The following is a 23,951-nucleotide window of genomic DNA, read 5'->3' as shown; positions in this document are numbered from 1 at the left end:
ACCGAGGCATACGCCACCTTCATTCGTTCGCCTTTTGGCAGTTCGGGAAACCCGGTCTGGCCAACCGATACTCTTTACGCGGCGGTGTACAGCCGAGACTGAGACGAGGATGGGAGAGTATCAGCCAGCGCAGGTGAATGCACCCTCCAGATCCAGCATTGTCTGCAGCCGGCAAGTCCCAGTCCGGTGTGCAGTACTCCCGGAAACCAAAAGTCGTCCGGCCCTTTCCTTTCGGGCGGTCTTGTAACTTCCACTTACTGTCAGACCGATGTGGCGGTGGTCGAGCACCGGACCGGGAAACGGCAATTTTCATTCAAATTCGATTAAGCTCGTTAACTACGGTTTGGGAATTTGGCATCAGAAACGGCTGGCAGATCATTGTCCGGAGTGTCGGTCTGCCGGTGGACCGTCTGCATTTTGGTGGACGTCCTTTTCGGCGTGCGAAATTCAATGGGTAGCGCGTCCGTTGGTGCTCTAAATGCCCGGTACCAAAGGATTGGATATAATTTTAATTCACTGATGACCCTTGTTTCGGTGCCCGAGCGATGCTTACTTCAATTTGCCAATAATAAAGGATATCTACGTTCCAGTTACTGTAACAGTGCTGTTCAATGTTCTAACAAAAATATCTCATTTTATGTACCTTATTTCAATATGAAATTAACCTAATATAAGATACAGAGATCCTAAACTTGTGCTGCTTTTCATAAAAAGCATTAGACATGCAGTTATTTGTAGTTGTACACCGCGTTATCTAAATGGCGTGAAAGTACACCCAACGACTCGCTCAACAAAACCCTACCTAACATGATAGAACCGGTGTGAACACTGGCACCAACAAAACGCTCTCGGTAATCACTGTAAATAACGAGCAAAGCTACCGACAATGGCGATTAATTATCCCGCTGGAACGGAGCAAAACCTCCCGCCCGGTGCTGGGTGTCGAAGCGACCAAGACACCCAGCAAAGGGATGTGCAAGTTTGCATAAAATTTTATTTTTCTCCAGCAACACGGAACAGCAAACGGAAAGCACCCAGCACCCAGAACGGAACGGGAACCGAACAAACGAAACTTCTTCCTTCACATAATGCAAAGGACTTTACCTTTATCCGGCTGTTTCATTGGGCAAAGTTTTTGCGTAGCAACAAAAAACACTCACACACACACACATGCGCTCGTTCCGGAAACGACGAGTTAACTGGGAGCGTCCAAGCATCCAAAAACCCCTCCCAGAGGGTTCCCAAATGCCCACCGGCACGGACTACTACAACAAGGGCAAGTCAACAGTTTTGTCTATTTCCATTGCTTACGGTTGGCATTAATTGCAATTAGAAGCACATTATCAATCCCACCGCACACCGATGGTAGGATTTGTCCAGTGAGCCTGCTAGCAGTACCAGCCCAGTAGGTAGGCGGGTCTATTGTTACTCCGGATTACTCTGGCTGACTCCCTATCTTTTGCTAAATTCCCTACCGCGTGCCGAAAGGATTAACCCGCAAGCGGTCGGGCTGAAAGGTGCCGAAAGAGGTGATTACGCACCGGTTAAGAAACTGTCCAGCAGTGCTTTCACGGGGGTGAAAACGGATATTGACCAGAACGTCCCCTTTTTGGACGGAGCTCTCTACCTAACGGGCTGCAAAAAGGATGCTCGCGTATGCGTCTACGCCTCCCAACACACTCACACGAGCACGTATCGTAAGTCTGGCGCTGATCCTTTTGCGGGCTTCGTGCTCTTGCTTCAAAATCCCTCTCCAGTTCAACCCCCGAAGAGAGCTCCAAAGACACAATACACCTTCATTTGCATTGACCCTTGCCCATGTGGCAACCTTTCCGTAGCGGACGGTAATTATTACAACCCTTCCCTACCCGCCCCTAAACCACCAACCCCGGGGGCCAGCGTTAAGTTAATAGTAAATGCAATTTGAATCGTTTGCATTTTTAACTGACGATGACCGGATCCGCCTCCAACTCATCAATTGTCATTTACCGAGAGCCGACCGGCCGTGCGATTACCTCCCTGCTCACCCTGAGGTTGATGATGTTTGACCATTTGCCGTTTGTTGTTTTCCGGGGTCTAATCAGAACGGTCTGACACGAATGGGGACTTTTACCCGCTAGCTGTGGACGTAAGGGTTAGGCGAGTGGTCATAACTTTATATTAAACTGGCACAGCATAAGACGTTCACTAGGAGATACTGGGACCGTTTGCCCTAATGGATAATTGTGCGTAAAATGTGCCTACAAACATTCAACTAAGTGTTAATCGTTACCGATTTAAAGTATTACAAGAATGGGGTTGAAAGTTGATTGGATTAACAATATGAGGCCAGTGAGCAATTTGCTTGATTGTTTCATATCAGTTTTTAGCTGTGCAGTTTTAGAAGGAGGCGTAAGATTTGCTTTAATTGCACGATAGACCCATTAAGCTTGCTGGTATATCACATTAATTGGAGGGAAGTAAGCATCGCGCGGGACTTGTAATTTATCGAACATTTTAAAGATTGTGCAAACAACATTACGCTTTTTTCGTATTTCTCAGTAAAAAAAATGAAAAAAGTATTCATTTTATTAGTTTCGTTCTTTAGAGCTTAAGGCTTAGTAAACCTACTTAATATCCTTTGTTTCATTTTTTTTATAAAAAAGCGCTTAGAAAAAAGTAAGAAATGAAAAAGAGTTTTATCACAATTTTTTGTATTAAAAGGAAACTAATTTGTAGCTATGTTAACTAATCGACTCATAATTTGAGCGCATTGATTTATACAAACCCTCCTTGTATACCTACAACTTTATCGTGCATGTACCTCGGCATTGTTTCATTTCCTAATGACCATCCACCGTTTATTCTTTTTCCGCTCCCTTGACGCAGGATTCACCATACCTCTGAGCGACTTCCGGACGTTCAAATGTGGGCCAAACAACAGCAACAGCAACACCAATCTAATCAACGTGAAGACCAACTCCTCCCGGCATCTGTCGGTAAGTGCTTCCCCTAGCCAGCCGCAACCGGACACGGGCGCCACTGCACCGGGCCCGATCGTGACGATACGGGCGGCCGCATCCAACGGTGGCCAGCAGCAACCACCAGTGCTGCTCGCCTCGATAGGCGCTAAATCTGGCCGTAATAATCCTAATTATGGCATCGGCAGCAGTAACGCCAACGGGCCGAACAGCATCACACCGTCACCGTTGCCGGCGACGACCACGGCAACGCTAATTTATGCCGAAACGACCCCCGTCGCGCCGATTGTGGCGGCGGCCGCTGCAGCTCAAGTGTCCGATAAGAGGCAAGATAAATCATCGCTCGTTTCCTCGTACCACAAGTCCGTAACAGGTCGGCAACAGCCAGCCACGCTGCTGGTGCAAACTGCCGCCACGCAACACGCTCAGCAACAGCATCGCACGGAGCAACAGTCAAGTGCTGCCGCCATGTACCAGCCCCATTCGCAAACACCGGCGACGGTCGCATCCTCCACCACGCCTGCGCCCGCCTGCTACGACACAACGGCGGCCATATTTCGCGATCGCAGCATAGAAGAAACGGAAGCCGCACATGATTTATTGTCACTGTCCCAAAGCCTACCGCCCCTGACGGCACCGTGCGTCGTTACGATCCTGCATCCGGGGGGCACTGGTGCGTCGAGCGAACCGCTGCCCCTGGTGGGATCCACCAGCCCGCAGCATCCCCCGACCAATGGAGCACAAAATCATCATCCGCCACAGCAGTCGAACGCGCCCTGCCAGGGCGGCATCATCAGTATTGTGGAGGCGGCCACGGCAGCTAATTACCAGTGTCCGCCCGGATCGGGACCAATCTCGATGATAATACCCTGCTACGAGCTGACGACAACGATGGCTGCCTCGGCGCACAGTGACGGTGAAGGTGCAACGACGATAAAAACCATCTCACCGTCCACCGCCGGCCCGCTAACGCCGCCCACGTCCGAGCACTCGTCCGACACGGAATGTTCGGCCAGCTCCGTCTCACCCGGCACCTCCTGTTCGTCCTCCTCGAGCGTGTTCTCCTTCGTACACTCAAGTTCCTCGTCAATCTCTTCCAAATATTCACCCTCACGCTCGTCCAACAGTACACCGCCGGTCCCGGAGGCTCCCCCGACCGCCCGACGGACCAGTCGCCGGCCACACCAGCAACCATCGGCCAGCAGCTCCGTCACGTCGGTGATTGTCAACGGTTCCGCGCTTGCCGCCGGGACGGCGCCAGTAACTCGCAAGCATAAATCTTCCACACCTTCCACTTCCGGTGGCACGGCGGCCAAGGTGCCCGCCGTAAGCGCCAGCGCAAAGGTGGTTGCTCCCGCGCCCGGCCAAAAGATCTCGGGCAGTAAGACGGCCGAGTTGTACACGTACGATGATCTGATATCGAGCGATGGGCGGTCGAAAAATCGCAAGAAAGCTTCCAAGGAAACCGCTCCGGTGCAGGCCGTGGCCGCTGCAAACTCCTCCAAAGCGGGCCCACCGGCTTCCACCGCTTCGAAAGCGGACGGTCCGGACCAATCAACGGCAGGGGATTGCGATTCGTCCGGCGAGTCGGCGACCGCCTCGAACGGAACGTCGAACGGTAAGGGCAAGTACAAGTGTCCCGAGTGTGGCAAGCAGTACGCCACCTCGAGCAATCTGTCGCGCCACAAGCAAACGCACCGCAGCCTGGACTCGCAGTCGGCCAAGAAGTGTGTCACCTGCGGCAAGGCGTACGTCTCCATGCCCGCGCTGGCAATGCATCTGCTTACGCACAAACTGTCGCACAGCTGTGGCGTCTGTGGGAAGCTTTTCTCGCGGCCCTGGCTGCTCCAGGGCCATCTGCGGTCGCACACGGGCGAAAAGCCGTACGGCTGTGGTCACTGCGGCAAAGCGTTTGCCGATCGGTCCAACCTGCGCGCCCACATGCAGACACACTCCACGGACAAGAACTTTGAGTGTGGCCGGTGTCACAAAACGTTCGCGCTCAAGTCGTACCTCAACAAGCATCTGGAGTCGGCCTGCTACAAGGATGATGATCCAAACGGCCCCGGGCCTGGGGAGGGTGACAACTCGCCTGTCAGTGTGATCGGCGGGCGGAAGATCTACCACAGCAGCCAGGACATCGATCGGGATGAGTACGCGATGCGTATGGCTAGCGGAAGGCAGAACTATCACAACGATGACAGTTGCTCGACCACCACGATCGATGTCGTGACGGCCGATCCGGGGGATGAGGACGACGATGAAGAAGATATCGATATCATTACGACGTAATGGACGTCACCGGCAATGCTCTGTACTCTTTGAACTGTTTCTCTTGCGACTGATTTCTCCCCTTTCGCGAAAATGTCTGCTCTTTACTCTGATCCAATCATCTATGAAGTCTGCAATGACATTTTTTGCGTTCCCTTCATAGCCCTTCATCGCCTTCCTGTCTCGTAGGCTCAAGTTGACTCACAGCAATCAAGGCATCAGTAGCCAAACCACCAAACCCTCTAAATTACTGTCATCCGTACCGCCTCGGATCGGAAAGCTGTACCGGAAATGTCACAAACCCGGTTTCCTACTTCAACCACCTTCCTTTCAATATCTTTTAGGGCCTCTTCTTCAAACTAAAAAAAAAAGAACCCTCACTCTTCCTGACCTGCAGCAGCAGCTCCGCGACAGGAAATTGACAGGCAAATCTAAAATTGCCGCTCGGCAGCAAAACTTCTCCGTCGGCACCCAACGGGACAGGTGTGAAAAATTAAACGAGCGTTCGGGGGGCCGGAAAACGGAAATTAGTTGGATTTTCAAATCCGGCTCGCTTAGCAGTGGATCAATTGCTAGAGCAGCCGGAGCGGGAATTTTACTGTACAGCGGCTGCACAACAAAACTGTTAGCTTGATGTAACCTTTGCTGATGTAAAAACCCTATGACATGGGGATATTTAAGTGTCCTCGGGGGAGAGAGATTGATTGAAGGGACAATATTGGGCAGCTATCGCGAACATGGTTGCAACATTCCATCAACCATTTTTTGAAGGACCTACGCTGACTTTGCCTCGAATTTCTCTCCAAACTAATCAACCCAACGAAACCCAACGACTTGAAAATTTAAATAACTTTACTCCAAATTACAACAAATTGAAGAATTTGCATGGAGCGCACGAGCATCTTAAGATTGCTCGTTTGGAAAACGAAGGAAAGAGACATCATTCATTTTAGTCCACCTTATGCAAAGAAACACACACTCTCTCTCTCTCTCTCTCGTACTATGCTGCCACCCAAAAGCACACGCCAATGACATTCCATTTACGCGTAGCAAGCGCGAGCTTGCGCGCGCACACACACACACACCCCTACTACTATTCGCTGGGCTGCTATTTAGCTAAGGAACCCGGGACCGGGAGGCGCACATTGATGAAAAGTAATTTTGAAAGAAAATAAATTACTTTTAAATGATGACTCATTGCCCTATCGGTGGTGCGCCGATACGCAGTGGGCCAACGTTTTGCGCGGAACGCACCAGCACAGTATCGCAACGTCGCAACGCGCACCGGAAGCGGACGCTACTGGCGCGTTCAAATTTAGCCCACTCTGCTGCGCTTGTGGCAAAAAGGTGGGTGATTTGTCCTAGGCGAAACGGTGTTTTGGTCCTCCGTCTCCCGCCAAGGTTCGCCCTGGAAGACGTTCATTAAAGGGCGATGGTTTTCCTTTCTTTTTTTCCATTTACCGGAGCTACACACAAATATTTTGCCTCGCACCACCCAGAGCTACCTTCGAGCTGCGGAGCGCAAGTAAGCCATGACAAGTTGAGCGGAATGCAAAACAACTCGTTCGACACCCGCTTCGTTCGAACGCGCGTAGTTGGCGCGCCGGCAGGACACGTGTCACCTGCGGAGAATGGGAATGCGATGGTCCCTCACTAGGAGCGCACTTTGCGAGAACAAAACCGAATTCTCTGGAACGAAACATCCTCGACTCGTTGCAAAGTAGCAAAGCCACCGAGCGCAAAAGAATGGAGTCTTTCACCGGAACTAGCACCCGCTTTTCAGCGGGGTAGGTACGATGTCCCGCATTGAAACAACGTTTTTTTATTCTCTTTCTTTTGCTGCGTATTTGGAACGACCACATTCTAAACTAGCTTACCATTCCTTCCGGCCACTTTCACCCTCGGTTCCGTACCGTACTCTCTCGATCGATGATGATAATGATGATGATGATAAGGATGAAAATGGCGCAACAGGATGTGTATCGACGTTGTCCCCTTTCCAGTGGGTGGTCTTAGTGTTTCACCCTCTCCAGCAGTCTATTTGCCAACGTGGACGTAACGAGCGACTGTGCTTCAACGCACACCAAACACAGACACACACACACACACACAGCTAGCCAGTTTATTAATGGATCCGACCCATCGTGGAATGGAGTCCTTTGTAAGGCAGCCCTCAAGCCCCTCGCCCACCCCTCCTGCGAGAGCGAGTCCTTTCGAGCGTTTCCATCAAAGAATGGTTTAGTTTGGTTTCCGTTTTTGCCGCGGATTTTTTTGTATTTTTTTTCTGATTCGCCCGCTCACCCCGTCCATCCATCAGGCTGAATCCATCAGCACCGACCATTGAACGGTGAAGCCCCCACGCGAGTTCAGAGTGATACAGATCCCGGCATCTCTTCCCCATGTTTCCCTCTTATCTATCGATCTTGCGACAGTCAATTTCGTTTGAAAAATTGCGTTATTGGAAATTGATGACTTCTCGGCCGGCAAATGACAACCGGAATTTGTTTCCCAGCGGTTCAGGTCTGGGCAGATTTGTTGGTGCTGTGTGTTTGCGTGTGTGTGCATTTCCGTAGCTGTGTGTCCGAGTTGGCGATGGGTTTGATTTGAAAAGGTGACAATTTCCATCGGTTACGGATGGATGGGAGTTACGCCTAATCAGTGTGGTGTGCTATTAGACGAATTGCACCTCTCGCGTGGAGAGTACATTAAACCTTTGAGCTTAAATGTCCACCGACGGTCAGCACTCATCAACGAACAAAATAAAAATTCATAACATGTAGACGTGGGTCGGTAAATGGGTGACAGTTAAAAAAACATTCCCTGCCCCAGACCCGTAGTGAAGTTCCCGTGAGCTCATAATGACACCTTCCATCAATCTTCACTACTTTACGTCAAAGCGTTTGGTGGTGGCAAGCTGGACCGCAAAAACGCCACCAGTGCCGGAATGCTGTCGCTCCATTTTAGACCGAAACCGATCAAAATACAGCACCCGCAGTCCCCCCGATCCGTCCCAATATCTGAACGTCCCGATCGGTGCTTGTGCTTGTCATACAGTAGTACAGTACAGTAGTTGACGGAACGATCGATAAGGGTTCACATCGCACAGCGAGAGACGATGTAAAAAAATGACACTCTTCCTCTCCAGTTCACTCCGAAACGCTATCGCATTTCCACCCGCTTCCGGTTAATGCCGCGAGCCTACGAAGGCACAGCATCTATCAAGTCCGTATCGTCCGTCGTCAACAAACCAGTTCACGGCGGTAAAATCATTATCAATCTTCATTACCCCTTGGGTAAGGCTGGGACATAGACTTCACGCGAACCCTTGGAGCTACCGTAGTCAGTGCAATCAGGTTTTTGGGTGGTTTTTTTTTCTTCGTCAGTCGCTAAAATTATTCTCCACACACCGAACAACACTCAACGCTTCGCGTAACGCTTCTTCATCGTCGATCTCGTCCTTCCGGGCCGGCAGTACAAATCACGTAAAGCATCACACGTCAAAACTGACCCCCACACGGTCAATGGCGAGGCAAAAGAGAGGGTTGAAAAGAGCGGGCTGGAAAATATTGTGTTTTGCTATCGCAAATGTCAATTATTTTATAGAGAGTTGTGCTTTTTTCCATTTAATGAACAGTCGACCAGTTTCAAACCGCCTCAAATGCAAGGAAAATACGGAGGAAAAAAAGAAAAGGAAACATAATGAAATACAGAAGCGATTGTGGTAGCTGTGATTCGATTTCGGAGCATTCTAGTACAGAAGATGAAGTAACAACGGGAAGGGAAAGATAAAAAAACAGACATCAGAGCCCTTTCCGGAAAAGGGTGTAAAAGAAGAGAACAGAAACACACACAAAGAGAATTAAATGAAAAGCAATACATAGCTGTAAACCACACGGCTGCAAACCAAATGGTTGTTAAATGAAACAAAACTAAAAACAAACAAACTCTATCTACTATCAATTTCTGACATCAATTGGACCTCCCAGGATCCAGCTGCTCGACGGTAACTGCGCGAGGTGCCTGCGAACAGGGAGGTCAACGAACACATTCTTCCATAAAGCGTAGCGTTTGCTGAACTTTTCTACTAGAGAGAGGGAAAACATTTAAACACTTACTACTTACTAAATAGATTTATTTAGCGACATTTAGAAACGTAGTTTTGAGAGTTTTGGCTTTGCGTTATTACTAAACTAAATTTAAAAAGGGACAGGCTTACGGTGGCGTGGTCCGTTAGATTGTTATTCGAAATTGTATAACGCTTCGGTTAGCTTTGAGATTTAACATTTTTCCCCTGGTACTATCCGGTTGTGTCGGCAACCATTTAAGCCAATTCTTCTTGACGAGCAATTTAAAACTTACAAGACAAAAAGCAAACGAACGAACGGTAGTTTTAGTATCGAGTGAGTGCAATACAATGTGCGTGTAATGAGACGGTAGCAATACAAGCGTAGCCACTGCTTGATGAGATAAGATAATAAGCAGAAGGTAGGGCAGATGAAAACCCGCAAAAAATGCAAACCAGAGTGATCAAAATGATTGTCGCCAGGAAGGGAAGGGACAAAAATCTGCAAACCAATATACAGATGCAAAATTATATATACACTTATTTTAAGTAAGCAAAATTACAATATAAGTAAGTATAAGCAAGTGTAGGCATAAATAGTATCGTAATAAGACAGAACAAAATGAAAAATGAGTACCGTGTAGTACCGGAATTTAAAAGCAATCTTTAGAACATGAAAATGGCATTTAAAAAACGACACACAAACACATACAAGAGAAGCAGAAAACAAACAAGTGAAACAATGAACGAAATGTATAAGCAATACCAAATGAAACCAATCAAGCAACGAAAAACCGGATCGAACGAACAGAAACAGAAGAAAAGTCCAAAGCAAACTATACAAAAGCTGCAAACTGCAAAGCAGATCGACTGTACAACAACCGTGTGTACAACCCCATGGACCCTGGACCATCCAGAATCGAAACGAAAAACACACGATAGGACTTACGGCAACAAGAGGCTCCCCTATTAAACTCGTTCCCTTTTTGTAACAGAGATGCAAAAGTCCTACCAAACACCAATATGCAATGCTCCACCTGGATGGGGTATATTTTACACCGACCGGAACAACACGACATAAACACACTCAAACACACACACACACTGGCACTAGATATGCCTGCACTTTGTGCACATTTTTTGCTTTAAGCTGCGGGGTTGGGAGTTTTTAGACGAAGAAGCGTCCAAAAGGTAGTAACGCTTCTGCGGCTGTAACTGTTGGCGTAGGGCAGTGATTTTCATGCGTGCTAGTCGTAGTGTTTAAGGTTGTATAGATAAGTTTTCACCGCTAGTCAGTAGCCACACTTCCGTCGTTAGAGTCATCCATTGCGTGCGCAAACCAAATGAGGATAAGCAATATAGATATATACATACATATATGAAAAGCCACACGAGCACTAAAAGGGAGTACGGTTTTTGCAAGCAAGGTTAGGTTTTGTGATGTTTTGGAATGTGTGTCAATGCGCTAAAAGTTAGAGGAGGGTGTATAAAACAAAACTGATTACTTAAATGATAGATTTTTGGTTGAGTTCGTTTCTTGCGGTACAGTTTTACGGTGCATTGCGAGAAAGAGAGATGGAGTGTTGGAGACATTTACAGTGTGGAGAGGAGCAATCTAGCTACGGTGATCGTACAATTGGGAGAGCGTGCAAAAAAAGGTATTTTTTGAAAAGTATAATTATTGCATTAGTATCCTTAAAGTTATTTAAAATTGTCTCCTAAGTAAGATGTTCATTATAAGACATGGGACAAAGATTTAGCTAATGCACAAATAGCTTCATAACAATTAAATGATATTAAATGATGGCGAATGATCATTACCTTCCTCGCATTTGAACTTAAATAATTTAATTAATGACTTACGATCTAATCCTGCGGTACATATTTAATTTTTTATCTTTTACTTTTACTTTATACCTTACAATTTTTTTCTTTTCTTAATTAATTAAGTTTTATATGCTCAACTTTTAAAACTAATCTAGATCCCTGTTTCTTCGATGGTTTCAGTTCGTAAATTGAATGTCTAGTCTGTTTTATTGGTGAAATTGATCAACCGGGTTATATTTTTCATCTCTAATTGACAGTTGCGTACCAGCATATTGGAATTTGACAATTGTGTGCAAACAATTATGTAACTTTTATTATTATTATTTTATTTTTCAGCTTTAAAAGAATCCTAATTTTATTCAAACAGTTTAAATCACGATGCTATCTGGTTTTAACATTTCCATACACATTATTTTTGGTAGAAATGCAATTAAATATTGGGTAACCTTGTCCTGCTATTAAACGTATTTGGATTTAAGTAAACTTCTTCAAACAAAAAACATATAAACCAACAACTTTCCCATTCATTTGACATGTGATTAAGCATGGAGTTTTGATATAATTTTTGTCACCAAATGTCAAACTCCATGTTATAATCGTCAAACGTTTCATAATGCTATACATACAAGTACAACTAGTACTAAATACATAGCACAATGACTGCATGAACGTTGATGAGCGGGATTTTAGTCTCTGCACCGCACCGCACCAAAAACGGCCACGAAATTTACAATTGCTCTCTCCCTTGGCGCTTGGTGCGACTAATGAGCCCCCGTTGTTGCATTACGATGGCACCATCCCATTTCGTCAAACTGCACACTAGACACTACACTTCTGGGTGAGTGTATTTTAATTCAATCACACTCCATTTCCCGGGCACTTCCTTCCGGTGGTGGACGGTGGTGTGACCGCGGGAATTGTCACGGGACAAATGCGGCAAATTCCAGCCGTCGGTTCACTTTTCGCACCTTGCCCACTACCTTGCTCCCCCATTGACCGTATGTCACCGTGTGCAATGACAAATGATTCACACAAACCGGACCCTGTAATTGCAACCGCACACGCAACACATGCGATAAATTTGTCCACCATTTTGATGCTGGAAAGGGAAATGGCTTGGATTGGGTTCTTGGTGCAAGTAGTGCGTAATATAAGTAGTCGTTTGTTCATTAATTACAATCACTCCCGACTGGAAGGCGTTTCGTTGGGCTATACAGTTAGCTTTAACTTCAATTTTAAATTCCAGCAAACAGCCAACACTCACCAACCTCAGTGTCTTGGGCATATATTTTTTTATCTATTTTTACCCTTCCGTGACACGCCTTCGGAGAGCAAAAGGATCCCAAAATTCAATCTCGATCTCGCCAGCCCCAACACAACCACAACGACGCGCTGTTGTGTCACTGGCAGATGATAAATTTTTGTATCACACCCATTATCGCCTGACCGATAAGATTAACTTCCTATCCCTTGCCCGGGCTAAGGCAAGTAGGGACGTGTCACGATTGATTGGATGGTGCAGGATGTCAATTCACTTATCCTTGGCGATTCGATCCTTGTCGCAGCCCTCTGGCAGAGCAAAAGGTTTTATTCTTATATATATGTATACAGACCCAACAAACAAGGCGCCACCATCGAAAGGCGCTTCAGGGGGCTGTCCCGAAATCAATCTCAGTCTTACGATCCGCCGATAACTTATACAGCAAATCGGTCTTCCCACAAACGGCACAAAAAACATTGAGAATGTGAAAAGGATCCAAGCGATTGAAAATTATGCCCCCGTAATGGGAACGATAGAAAGCGAAGGCGAAAGACAATAGATTGGGTGTTTTAAAGAACTCCTCAGCCACGTGGTTGAAACAACCTACAACGAAAAACACAACGAAAAAAAGTGAACAACTTCCATAATCAATGATCACGATTGGACGAGCACATGCGTGTGACATCGACACCGCCGAGCTGCCGAGAGTCTGGCTGTGACCTGCCACATAATCGTGAAATCAGTCAGGATGGACCTGATTCCGGCACAGGGCGATAAGAATAAATTTTAACTCATCCATTGAGCCGATCGGGACTATAACGCCGCATGAATGAAGCGAATGAAAAATGGGCGTACATTTTTCCCCAATTTTTTGTTCGCTCTTTGTCTCTCGCACTTCCCCATTTTGGGGACAGGCATTCCAGTGTCTGCAAATGATAACACCCGCTCGGAACACAGGGAAGTGATAGTGGGCACATTTCTCGTATCGGGTCGAATGAAAGTGACACAGCACACAGTGAATGCTCCGGGAGAGTGGAGGATTGGACATGATCACGGTGCCGGTACCAGAAAATGGCCGCTCGTATCGCATCATCATCACCACCGTCCACGTTCGCGTGTCCGCGGCGGGTGAAATTGAATCATCATTTTATCTAAAATATTATCTAAACGGAATTCAATTTCCGATCGAATTTATAACTTTCGCTCTTGCGTGTTTGCGGTTTTGTCCCCCGCGCCCCATGCATTCGATGGTCACCGTCGATGGGTCGTTCGAAGCATCCACCTTTTCCAACCCGTCCAAGCGCGCCCGGGGCCGTTCGGGTCGTCCATCCCAAAAAACGGGGAGCTTTTTAGATTGATTCTGTTGCCCGCTTTGATTCCACGCCCGCTGCATGATGATGCTTGGCTGCTGCAATCAGCGAATCAATAAGAACCAGCACCGGAACCGAACCGAAAGTCAAGTAAGCGAGCCACCATTGATTATTCAATGGCCACGTGTGGACAGTGCTCGCTGCACAGTATAAAGTACGGCTTTCCGTGCCTCACAATCTAAAAAACCGGTTTGAGATTGCGAAAGCACAATCTATGGTATCTCCCACTTGTTCACTGCTGAACGAGTGGAACGATTATCTACAGCCTAGCTTCTACTTCCGACGTGCTCAAAATCAACTCGATCTGTCTACTACGGTCAGTACTGCAGTGGCTACGGCCAAACAAAAAAAAACATGGCGTCCGCTCACCTAAGGAACAACAATCCCACTTTACACCCCATTCTAGGGGGGCCATTTCGAACGATTTAATATGCTCGCATCGGCTTGCGACTTCGCCAAACGGTCGTACGACCATCGAGCCCGACCGTGGCCGAATTTTATGATCCCATTGACCAAGCCGATGGATCCAACGCCACCAATTTTCCAACAGTTCATCGCTCGTAAGTCACTTGACTTAGCCTCTAGCCCTTAGGTTTGTTGTCACCCTTTTACCGTTTGTGCTTCCCGTGTTTGCCACGAGAGGTAACACCAAACATGCTGGATGGGTTTGTTTGTTTTTTTATTATCACAAAACGGATTTAACACAACCCGAAGAACCTATGCCATTGCACTGGACAGCGTCATCATTAACACACTCTGGTTGCCGTAAAGCGGCCACGAGTGTGTGTAAAGTCGCGCACTTACCTTACGCTCCGGGCAAAAAGACATTCCATACAACTCAACCCCCTCGGGTGCTGCTGGCCACTGGCGGTTTTATGGTTATTGATTGGTTGTGCGCCTTTTTTTAGTGTGTGTTTTTGCGCGCAATGGAGTATTGCTCAAAGTGCTGATGTGATCTACAAAAAAACGATGCAAGTGTCTGGATAAGGATGTTATTGGCTGGGTGACCATACGGAAGAGCGTTTTGGGTAGGAAGGAAATTGATTTTTTCGCTTTCTGTTGCGCATCTTTCCTTATCAAGAACGTTACTTGTTAAGTGTATTGAAGAAGAGCTAATTTCGCAACACAATTGTATGGAAATTTGGACACAAATTCATAACATGTTGGTATTAAATTTGTACTTCTACAAGGGCAAAGAGCAACGCTATCAAAACTAAGCTTTCAAAAGCAAATAATCGAAAAGAAAATCGATGAAATACCTTTCCAACGACAATGCTCCAAACAAAACAGTACACATAATAGTCGTTCAAGTCAAGGTCATAACAGTTGATAACACCAGTACAGAATCGCACGAACCCAACAGCTCCAATAGTTCAATTCCATCTGGGGACTACTTGCGTGCTGCAAAAGGGCAGTTTAATCTACCACTAAGCACTAAGCGCACCAACTGCCCACTGAAGCTGCCCGGTTTTTTTCCACGCGCTTTTTTGTTCGGCATTTCCCGACAACCCGACCGAACCCGGGGAACCGGGAAAACGGCCCAGCATCCCTGGCCTCCTGGCAGTCACTCGAATAAAAATCAAAGTCCCCGGCACTGCGCTCTTTAACGCAAAAAGTTCGATTAATGCTCGCTCCAGCGAGCCCGGGTTGTAAAAGTCATTAAAATTCATGGTACTTCGCCTCGGGAGGGCAATTCTGAAACCACCCACCAGCACCCACCGCAAACCGTCCACCCCCTTCGCCGTGGTTGTGGTGCGGTTTTGCGCGCCAGCAAAAGTTCTCGTTTGTGTCTGGAAGTGTTGTTTTCATTTCCCCTGCCCAGTTGAATTGCGCTACAGTTCGGCTACTCATCCACACACAGAGAGTGTCAAACAACGGGTGAAAAAGAGTGTGTAAAACTCGCGCCGAACACACAAAATTGTGCCCCAAAGTCTGCCTTTAAACGGACCATAGCCACGGAATGGGCTATGGTTCGTTTCCCTATCCGCTACAAGCGGACCACGCGGACGAGGCCGAAACAAAGTGGCTCTAAAGCGGTGGACCACGCGGAACAAGAAGAGACAGAACACAGGCGAACACAGACCTGTCCACCGCACCGGATCGAGAGTTGCTGATGAAGCTTCAGCGACGGTTGAACGCAACCCGAAACATTGTCAACCCCCCACTGCAATCGCGACACCGAACCAAACGCTTTTTGGTGTGCGCCTCTTTTGACAGGCCAAACTGAGCCGGCGTGTGGAGCATTTCACTGCCCGCGCGCGTGTGCCTTTTTCGTGCTCCACCGTGGAACATCATGGCGAATCTTTGCGCCTTGCGCACTATCCTGCCCCACGCCAGCACAAACGAATGCAACGAATGCTTTTTCTTTAAATTCAATTAAAAATAATTACATAATTTCAAACCCATTCTGGAGGGGCCAGCAGGAGCCAGTAAGGGCTCCTGGCCAGCACTAAACGCCATCGCCCTACCACGCCCTTTCGCAGCCAGTGAGGGAGAAATTGCGATTTTATAATGAACAAAAGAAATGATTCTATTTCCAATTGCAACCGGGACTTGTACCCCCACCATCCGACACACTGTGGCCCAACCCGTCGAACGGCAAACGGCCAAAAGAAGGAAGCATACGAAAACCCTTAAGCGGGTGGGAGCCGGTCACACACAGAACAAAAGCAGCTTGCACGGGTAAGGAGGCGAAACGCTCGATTTTCAATTTCCCGCTTTGCCCAGGGATTGCTTCCAAATGCTAGCAAACACGGGGAGCACTGGCGATGGTGATGATGATGGCGACGGCAACTAACCGGCCCGGCCAAGGAACAAGTGCCAGCTGGCGGTACAAGCGAGCGCTTCCTGGCACTTTGCGACCCCGTCGTCGACGAAAAGGCCGGTCCCTCTCCCTCCCCCGGGGTAGAAGTAGCTTCTTTAGCGGAATGGTATTGTTTCTTTTGCGACAGCTTCGTACGCTGCTTCAGTGCAGTTGGGAGATGAAAAAAAAAACGTCATGGCAGAACAGGGCGAATGTGATAAGAAGATGTGGTGCAAAAACAACACAAAAAAGCACGACTCTCCTGAAAATCTCGCACACTATGGCAACCCCATTGTTGTGGTGACGGTAGAACTGGATGGAAATGAGGTGCGACACGGTATAGACGGTTGCGGGGTGACTACCCGTCCGGTTAAGGGGTGTAGAAAGATGTGTATTGCTATTTCTTGCTTTGCTTTGCTATGTCTCTTTTTCTGAGATAAAAACGTCTCCAAACTAGATCATATTCACTTGTACTTGGGAAGTTATCTATTGCACCCGGGCGGAAGTGTTCTTTGCGAAGTATTAGGAATGGCTTTTGATTTCTCTCTAATTTTTTCCCTTTTCTATTATTTTTTAAGATAGCAAGACTTCCTAAGTTTAAAATTTACACCTAGTGGTTCCAAAGAGATTCTAAAGAAACAGAAAATCCCATTCTCCTTTATCTCAACCAGAACAATTAAAATATCCTAGACACGCAGCAAACCAGCTCTTGTTCCAGGTGTCGGTAAAACTTTGCTCATTTGTCTATTCCGCACTCACACACACACACACACACAGTCCCGAAAATTCCCCTCCAAGCACGTATGACGACCAGAAGATGATGATGATGGGCAAACTTTCTTTACGCTGCCAAAACGCCCAGCCAAAACGGGCCACATCCGAGACGTTGCGGAATTAGTTTCGGCCGGCTGAGCCAATGCCGATGCGCCCGACGGGGCGGTGGCTCACGCTGTGAGGAGCCTTCAAAAGCTCGGTGTCAGCCTGCCGCTTGTCCGAAATCAAAATGTGTGAAAACCTGTCGCACACGCTAGACAGAACATTTGCTTCGAGCGATGCTGGCACGGCGAACGATGGACAGCGTGCGGTTTGGCGCTCCGGGAAGCAGGAAGATCGTCGGGAAATGCCGGCACACATTCCATTCCCGCGTGTCTGCCACGGCTGGAACTAATCTAGCGTAGCTAAATAGTTGCATAAGTGAATACTTCCACACAAGGGTCGCGTTATTCGGTGCGGTAAAAGCGGAAGCGTGGCACACTTTGCTTGTCCGCGCGCCTCCATTGTAGTGGTTGTTACGATAATACGGTAGATGGCGCAGCTGTAGTACGCAACAGTGTAGTGGTAGTGGATGACAACGTTGTACAACGGTCCACACAGACACACACACACACACACACACACACACACACACACACAACCAGTGCCGCAACTCGATGAAGCGGCACTTGTTGTTTCTCGCCAAGCACACACTTTAAACAAGCGGTTCGTCGTTCGTTAGAGCCGTTCTTCACATGAAAGCGTCCCTCCCTGAGAACTGACAATGCAGCCCTACTGCAGGCTGCTGCCTGCCGTGCAGCAAAAGGACGACAATTTAAGTGGACTAGCTTGGACGTTGTTGCACCATTGACCTTATTCCTCACGGCAGGAAGCACGTGGCTCGGTGGTCGGGTTTGCCACCAGTCGCTGCTCCAGTGATCTAATCAGCACACTCTCACAGCACCCAAAGCTGACGTGTTCCTCGAGTAGTAGCTTGGGTTAAATTAATGAGAAAACCAAAATTATTATTGTTTTAAATTCAATTAGCAGCGTGGAGGCAAGAGGTTACGACCTGCCTGCCATGTGATAATTACGACAGTTAAATGTTTCTTTCGCGGCGCATTTTTGGCTGAGGACGGGGAGAGAGTGAGGCAGTTTAAGCCCGTAAAATATGTCACTCTCCGGGAGATGAATGCTTTTTACCCCGCTAAACTGTAGCATTATTTCCGTAGATGTTCTTTATATAAGATTCCACTGTTGTTTCCCCAATACAGATTTAACCTTGTTTTCAAGTCCAATGTTTTCATGCGACTTTATAACTGAAACAGAAGCAACACGGGCCTTACCAGTACACATTCCTGGGAATACCTTAGCCACCGGGTCGCAACAGCAACCAACCAAAACGATTCTACCCCAGAACAACCGTACGCCGGCTGTGCAGCGGGAAATGGGGGAAATAAATTTGGAATCAAATTTTATTACATTCTGCACCATTGCGCCATTACTTCGGGGTAAAAGGAGCTCCCGGTTCCTGGATCAGAACTTTTCAGCAACACAAGGTTTATATGCTTTTTCCACGAAGAATCGCGGCCACAGTTCCACTCATCTGCTGTACCCAATATTGGACGTCATTTAAGACGTCTGAATGTTACGATTTTTCGCACACGTATTTTGACCTTCCATCCTGTGTTGTTCTGGCGGTGGGAATGTTTGTGCAATTATTTCCGAGTAATGAGCGGCCGGAATGAATATTTAATGTCCGGCGGTTGGGCTTCCGCTACGAATGGGAAGGAAAACCTCTTTGCGAACCATATTAAGTAAGGTTAAACCCCACTTGACGAGGGAGAGAAAGGTTTTAATTCGCAGAGTGCAAAGATTTCAAACTGCAACGACTAACGATAATAGTGCACCCTCTTAGTAATAAGAGATTTTTACATTGAGTTAATTAGAACAATTACAATGATTTTTTTTATGTTTTTAAAACTCAAAACGTTTCTTTAATTATTTTACTGAAAGCGCCCTCTCGCGGCATTATTCTGCTTTAAAACGCCGCGCCAGTTGTACGATGTACTTAGTAGCAAATTGCATACTGCAGAGAGTCAAAGCAATTTAATTCGTTTGATACCGGTTCGGTTTGTACTTAAAACCTGTCAAGGAAATGAATCAAAAGTAATAAACGTTAAACAAAACTGATTCAAAACTTTAGTAGCAGCACTCACAGAGAAGCGATAAATCGACACCAGAGCCTATTATTGTACCGGATCAATTAGCGCATTACGCTTCGATTAGTAAATAGTGCGATTAGAGGAAGGGTGATGAAGAAGCTTTTAGGTAAGGTTATGCAGACGGAGGAGAACGACAATGCCATCTCATCCACACACGCAACACATATCACAACGGACAATACGTTCATGTTTTTCAATTCTTAACCTCAATCTTCTTCTACTATTGCTACTACTACTACTACTACCACTACTACCACTACTACTCGAAAGTATTCTACCGAATCTCTTCGGTCAATTATTAACCATAGCAAGATAGCTGAAGCATCGAATTCTTCCTGCTCGAATCTCAATTATATAGCCCCATATTTCTATTAGTACTCTACGAATCGTCAATACACACGGCTTACCTGCTGACTAACAGAGGTGTAGGAGTAGACATAAATCTTTCACGCAGCAAAAAAAACGAAATAAGTTAAATTTTAAAACAACGAAAAAAAAAACAAATGAAGAAAATTATACAACGCTAACCCAGATACCCAGAACGCTGTTGCAAGAGTAGAATGATATTCTCCGGAGAGTTGATGCATACAAGAATAGAAGCAAGTGAACCTGGTACGGTTGGTACGCGCGACTTTCACACACCACGCTCGAACGATAGTGCGGCAAGCAGATTGTTGGCACCGTTAAGCCGTGCAGCAAAGTTTACCCAAAACGGCCAAGCGAAGCAAAAGATTTTCTTTCCTTCGTTCCTGCTTTCTCTTTTGAATAGATGAGAACCAGTGTGTTTGGAGAGATTTTTATCTTTGTGTTAGTATTATTATAGCTGAAAAAGACTGGTTCTGCTGCATGAAGCTTTGTATGTGTAAGCTAAATAAGTACTACTTTTTATTCCTCTGTTTAAATTTACGTTTTACGTAGAGTTTACATTTATCTAGGATAGCGTACGAGATGCGCAAACGGTGATGTAGCACAACTTGCCGACCATCTTTGATTTCGCTTCGCTGACGAAGCACTTCACACTGGCTGCACTGAGTGCATGACTGTTGCAATTGCTGATTTTGCCACCCGCAGCAAACTTCCAACGAATACGTTTTTGCCACTGCACCCGATCTCACATTTGATGAAGTGCCCGAACAGCTTGTCATGTCGAAACCGAATATCAACAGTACAGATTCACACCACGGAAAGCGAGATAGAGGGAAGAAACAATCACAACAAGTACTATCTAGCAAAGAGGCTCTCCTTTGGAAAAAAACAACAACCAACAAGACACAAGGGCAGACAAGAAACATTCAAAGTTAAAGTACCAAGTCAAACAATAACAGCAGCACCACTGGGGCACTTGCTTCCTCTGGTACAACTTTTCGACAGCAGTTTGAAGTTTTGGAGTGCAAATTAGAATTTTCCCATTCCAAGCGTGGCCTCGGTGCATCACGCTCCACCAGCCGGATGATGCATGAATGGGTAGTGCCGAAAATCTGGCAGCTTGCACCCATCACCACCCGTCCTTCTCATTAATTGCAAATGCCCTCTCCTCTCTGCGCTCCGTTCACCTGCCTGTTGGCTCGCGCGTACTACTTAGCGAACTTTTTCGGCCAATCCCGTTTCAAGGATCTTCAAAAGCGAGGGTGATTCATTATGTAACGAGAAATTACATGCAGTCCATCAGTTTAGGCATCGGGGGCCAACTATTGCTACCTACTGTACCATCCGCCACCACCGGTTCACTCGTGCGAATTCTTGCATTGCATACATGCAGGCGCTAGCGGAAAAGATAAATACATCATTACAAACTTCCTTCACGTGCGGCACCGGAGCCAGCTCAGATTCGTCAATCATGATAACGTTTGCAAACTTTAAACATGACACGCTTCCTCTTTAAGATATTATGAGAAAAGTTTGATTAAGCAGCGATGATCAGACACTGAGAGCGAATATACTGTGCTATTTTTAAGCACTTGGGCAAGTTTCCGAAGTACTGTTTTTGCTTCAGAAATTTATTCAATTAATTTATATTTTCCATAAGTAGAGAATTATATAAAGAGCTATGAAATAATGTTCATAAAATACACTTATATCAATCTAACATGCTACATTATTTGAGTAGAACATTCACACACAAGCAATTACGGAAGGACTAGCAGACAAACCAAATCAAATTAAACAAAAACTAGGCCTCTAAGGCTCATATTACCTACGAGGCGCAGCTACAAGCGAACATTAGTTTTTCATACTCTCTTACTATCCCATTTAAATCTCAAACTATTCCCATCAGCACTGACACTTCCGTGCCAGTTCGATATTGTTCCCAACACAGAATATATTTAGTCGGTAGATGGTAGTACCTCAATAAAACCACCAGCTCTAAGAACACAGCTAATACATTCTTCACACACAATGAGAATAATTTGATCGCTATTCTTGCTACGCTAATACACTAAAACCGTACCGATACAGCAGCTAGAAACTGATAAACTAATGGTTACAATATACCACTTTTCTTCCAAGCCACTAGCAAAGTATGACTTCTCCAATATCAGCACTGTAACTGTAATCAGCTAGCGTGTAGACTAATACTAACCGCTTGTAGTGTTTTGTTCCATCGTTTACGTTTAATTTCTAGTCAGTTTGTTCTCACTAGCCCTCCTAGGCAGATAAGTAAGCACTTTATAAACTCTTAACTTAAGCAAATACTCTAACAACGCTTTGTTAGAAGTGTGACGAAAAAAAAACCTGCAAACAATGAGCAATACACATTGAACAAAAAAGCAATACTGAACGATGTGAATGATGGGGAATTAGGAGGCGAATTAAAAGCAAATAGTAGTAGCAGCAGCGTAAATACTTCAGTATGTATGCAAACGTTTGTCCTTAGCTTTAGAGTTTATTCACTAATAGTGCATGCAGTGTAGTGCGTTTCTGCGTAATGGGATAGGGTGTTTAAGAAAGTTGAGAAGTGTGACAGACAGCGATGAAAAATACTCAAATACACACTCACACCTACCAGCACAATGATCGAATGGGTAATTCGTCCATGCTAGCAGTACCATGCGAGCAACACAATTTATATCTCTTATTAAGCTGTACCCAGTTCAGTTGGTTAGAGGTCCTGTAGGACGAAGGAACAAAACCGAACACTCGTTACAAGCAGAAACACATCTACTTCCAAACCGGATTTGTAAACGGTGGTATGCAAGAACACACTCATACAATACAGAAGAAACAATACAATGAGCGCATAAAAAAGGGAAAGCTTTGAAAATCGAGAGGAACTGTAAAAGCAATTATCAAATTATTAAAATTTGAAACAAAAGGTCAGCATAGTTGGTAGCGGATAGTCCTGATGGGAGGGGGGATTCAATTTTAGATGAACCTGCAAAAAATCAAACAATATTACAAAACAAAGACCAATTTGATATAACCAATAAGGGCATAACGGCTAAGCAAACAAAACTGGTAGAGTAACATTTTCGCAAACGCAAAGGTAGAATACACGCGTTCAACCCAATATGAAAGCAAGCCAATAATTTAGTAGCCATGCGTAGGGCACAGCAATAAATTCCAACAATTTAATCTAACATTAGCCTCCTTCCTTCTTCAAACTTGGCTACAGCTTGTGGCCGTTTGGGCATGGCGTAGCGTACAGCAGTACTCGTAAGATCTTTAAAAGATCTTTCCTTGCCCATCTCTTCTACTAGTCAAGTCTTTAGTGCGTCTTACCGCTCTTACTTCTCCTTTTCTCGTTCGGCTGCTGCAAATGAAACGATTTGGGGACGGAAACGTCACACTGCACTGATTTATATATTTACACAAAAAGACAGCCGACCGCAGAGCATAGCTACAACTATTGGTCATTAGAAAAAAAAAGAAATGCACTACTACCGATTGAAAGTAAAATAACGCTTACGGTAGCTATGAGTTGGTGAAGCAAATTTGTGAAGCAACAAGACAGAATCAGAAGAAAAAAACAACAAAACAATGTAAAAACCTGCAGACACACACACACATGGACAAACACATAGAAGAGGTAAAAAGGCAAGCAAAAACGCGATAGGAAGTAGATAAGTAGACAAGGTAGGCCGTGTTTAAGCCGTACAGCAGCCGTACGGTGCAGAACAAATTTCAAAGTATTAAAAAAATGAAAACATAGAAAGTTTTTTGATAATTTTTCATAATATTTACATTTATACCGAGCGAAAAAAAAACAATGAGGATTGCGAGTGGTTTTATTGAAATTTTAGCAAAAATGCAAAACTAGAGAAAAAAAAAGCAATAACAAAACAGAAAAAAGTATATATGCAAATAAACACATACAAAAAAAACAAGTAGTAGCATTAAGAAGTCGTAGCGCAGAAAGAAACCAGAGAAAGCAAACGATGAAACAGCAAAGCATATGTTGTGTGTAAAAGTAAATGAAA

General features: G+C 45.8%; 1 protein-coding gene across 1 annotated transcript in view; it reads left to right on the top strand.

Annotated features, from left to right (window-relative positions):
• LOC121591561 (mucin-5AC-like) overlaps window positions 1-22,368 on the top strand; it is a 53,798-nt gene extending 31,430 nt beyond the window's left edge. Inside the window, exon 2 of the mRNA XM_041912212.1 lies at window positions 2,869-22,368. Within this exon, the coding sequence (XP_041768146.1) occupies window positions 2,869-5,252 (2,384 nt within the window). The 3' untranslated portion in view covers window positions 5,253-22,368. The remainder of the gene's footprint in view (window positions 1-2,868) is intronic.
• The last annotated feature ends 1,583 nt before the right edge of the window (window positions 22,369-23,951 follow it).

The sequence above is a fragment of the Anopheles merus genome, chromosome 2L (genome assembly GCF_017562075.2).
Source record: "Anopheles merus strain MAF chromosome 2L, AmerM5.1, whole genome shotgun sequence".
NCBI classification, from domain to species: Eukaryota; Metazoa; Arthropoda; class Insecta; order Diptera; family Culicidae; genus Anopheles; species Anopheles merus.
This window is presented reverse-complemented; position numbering and strand designations above follow the sequence as displayed.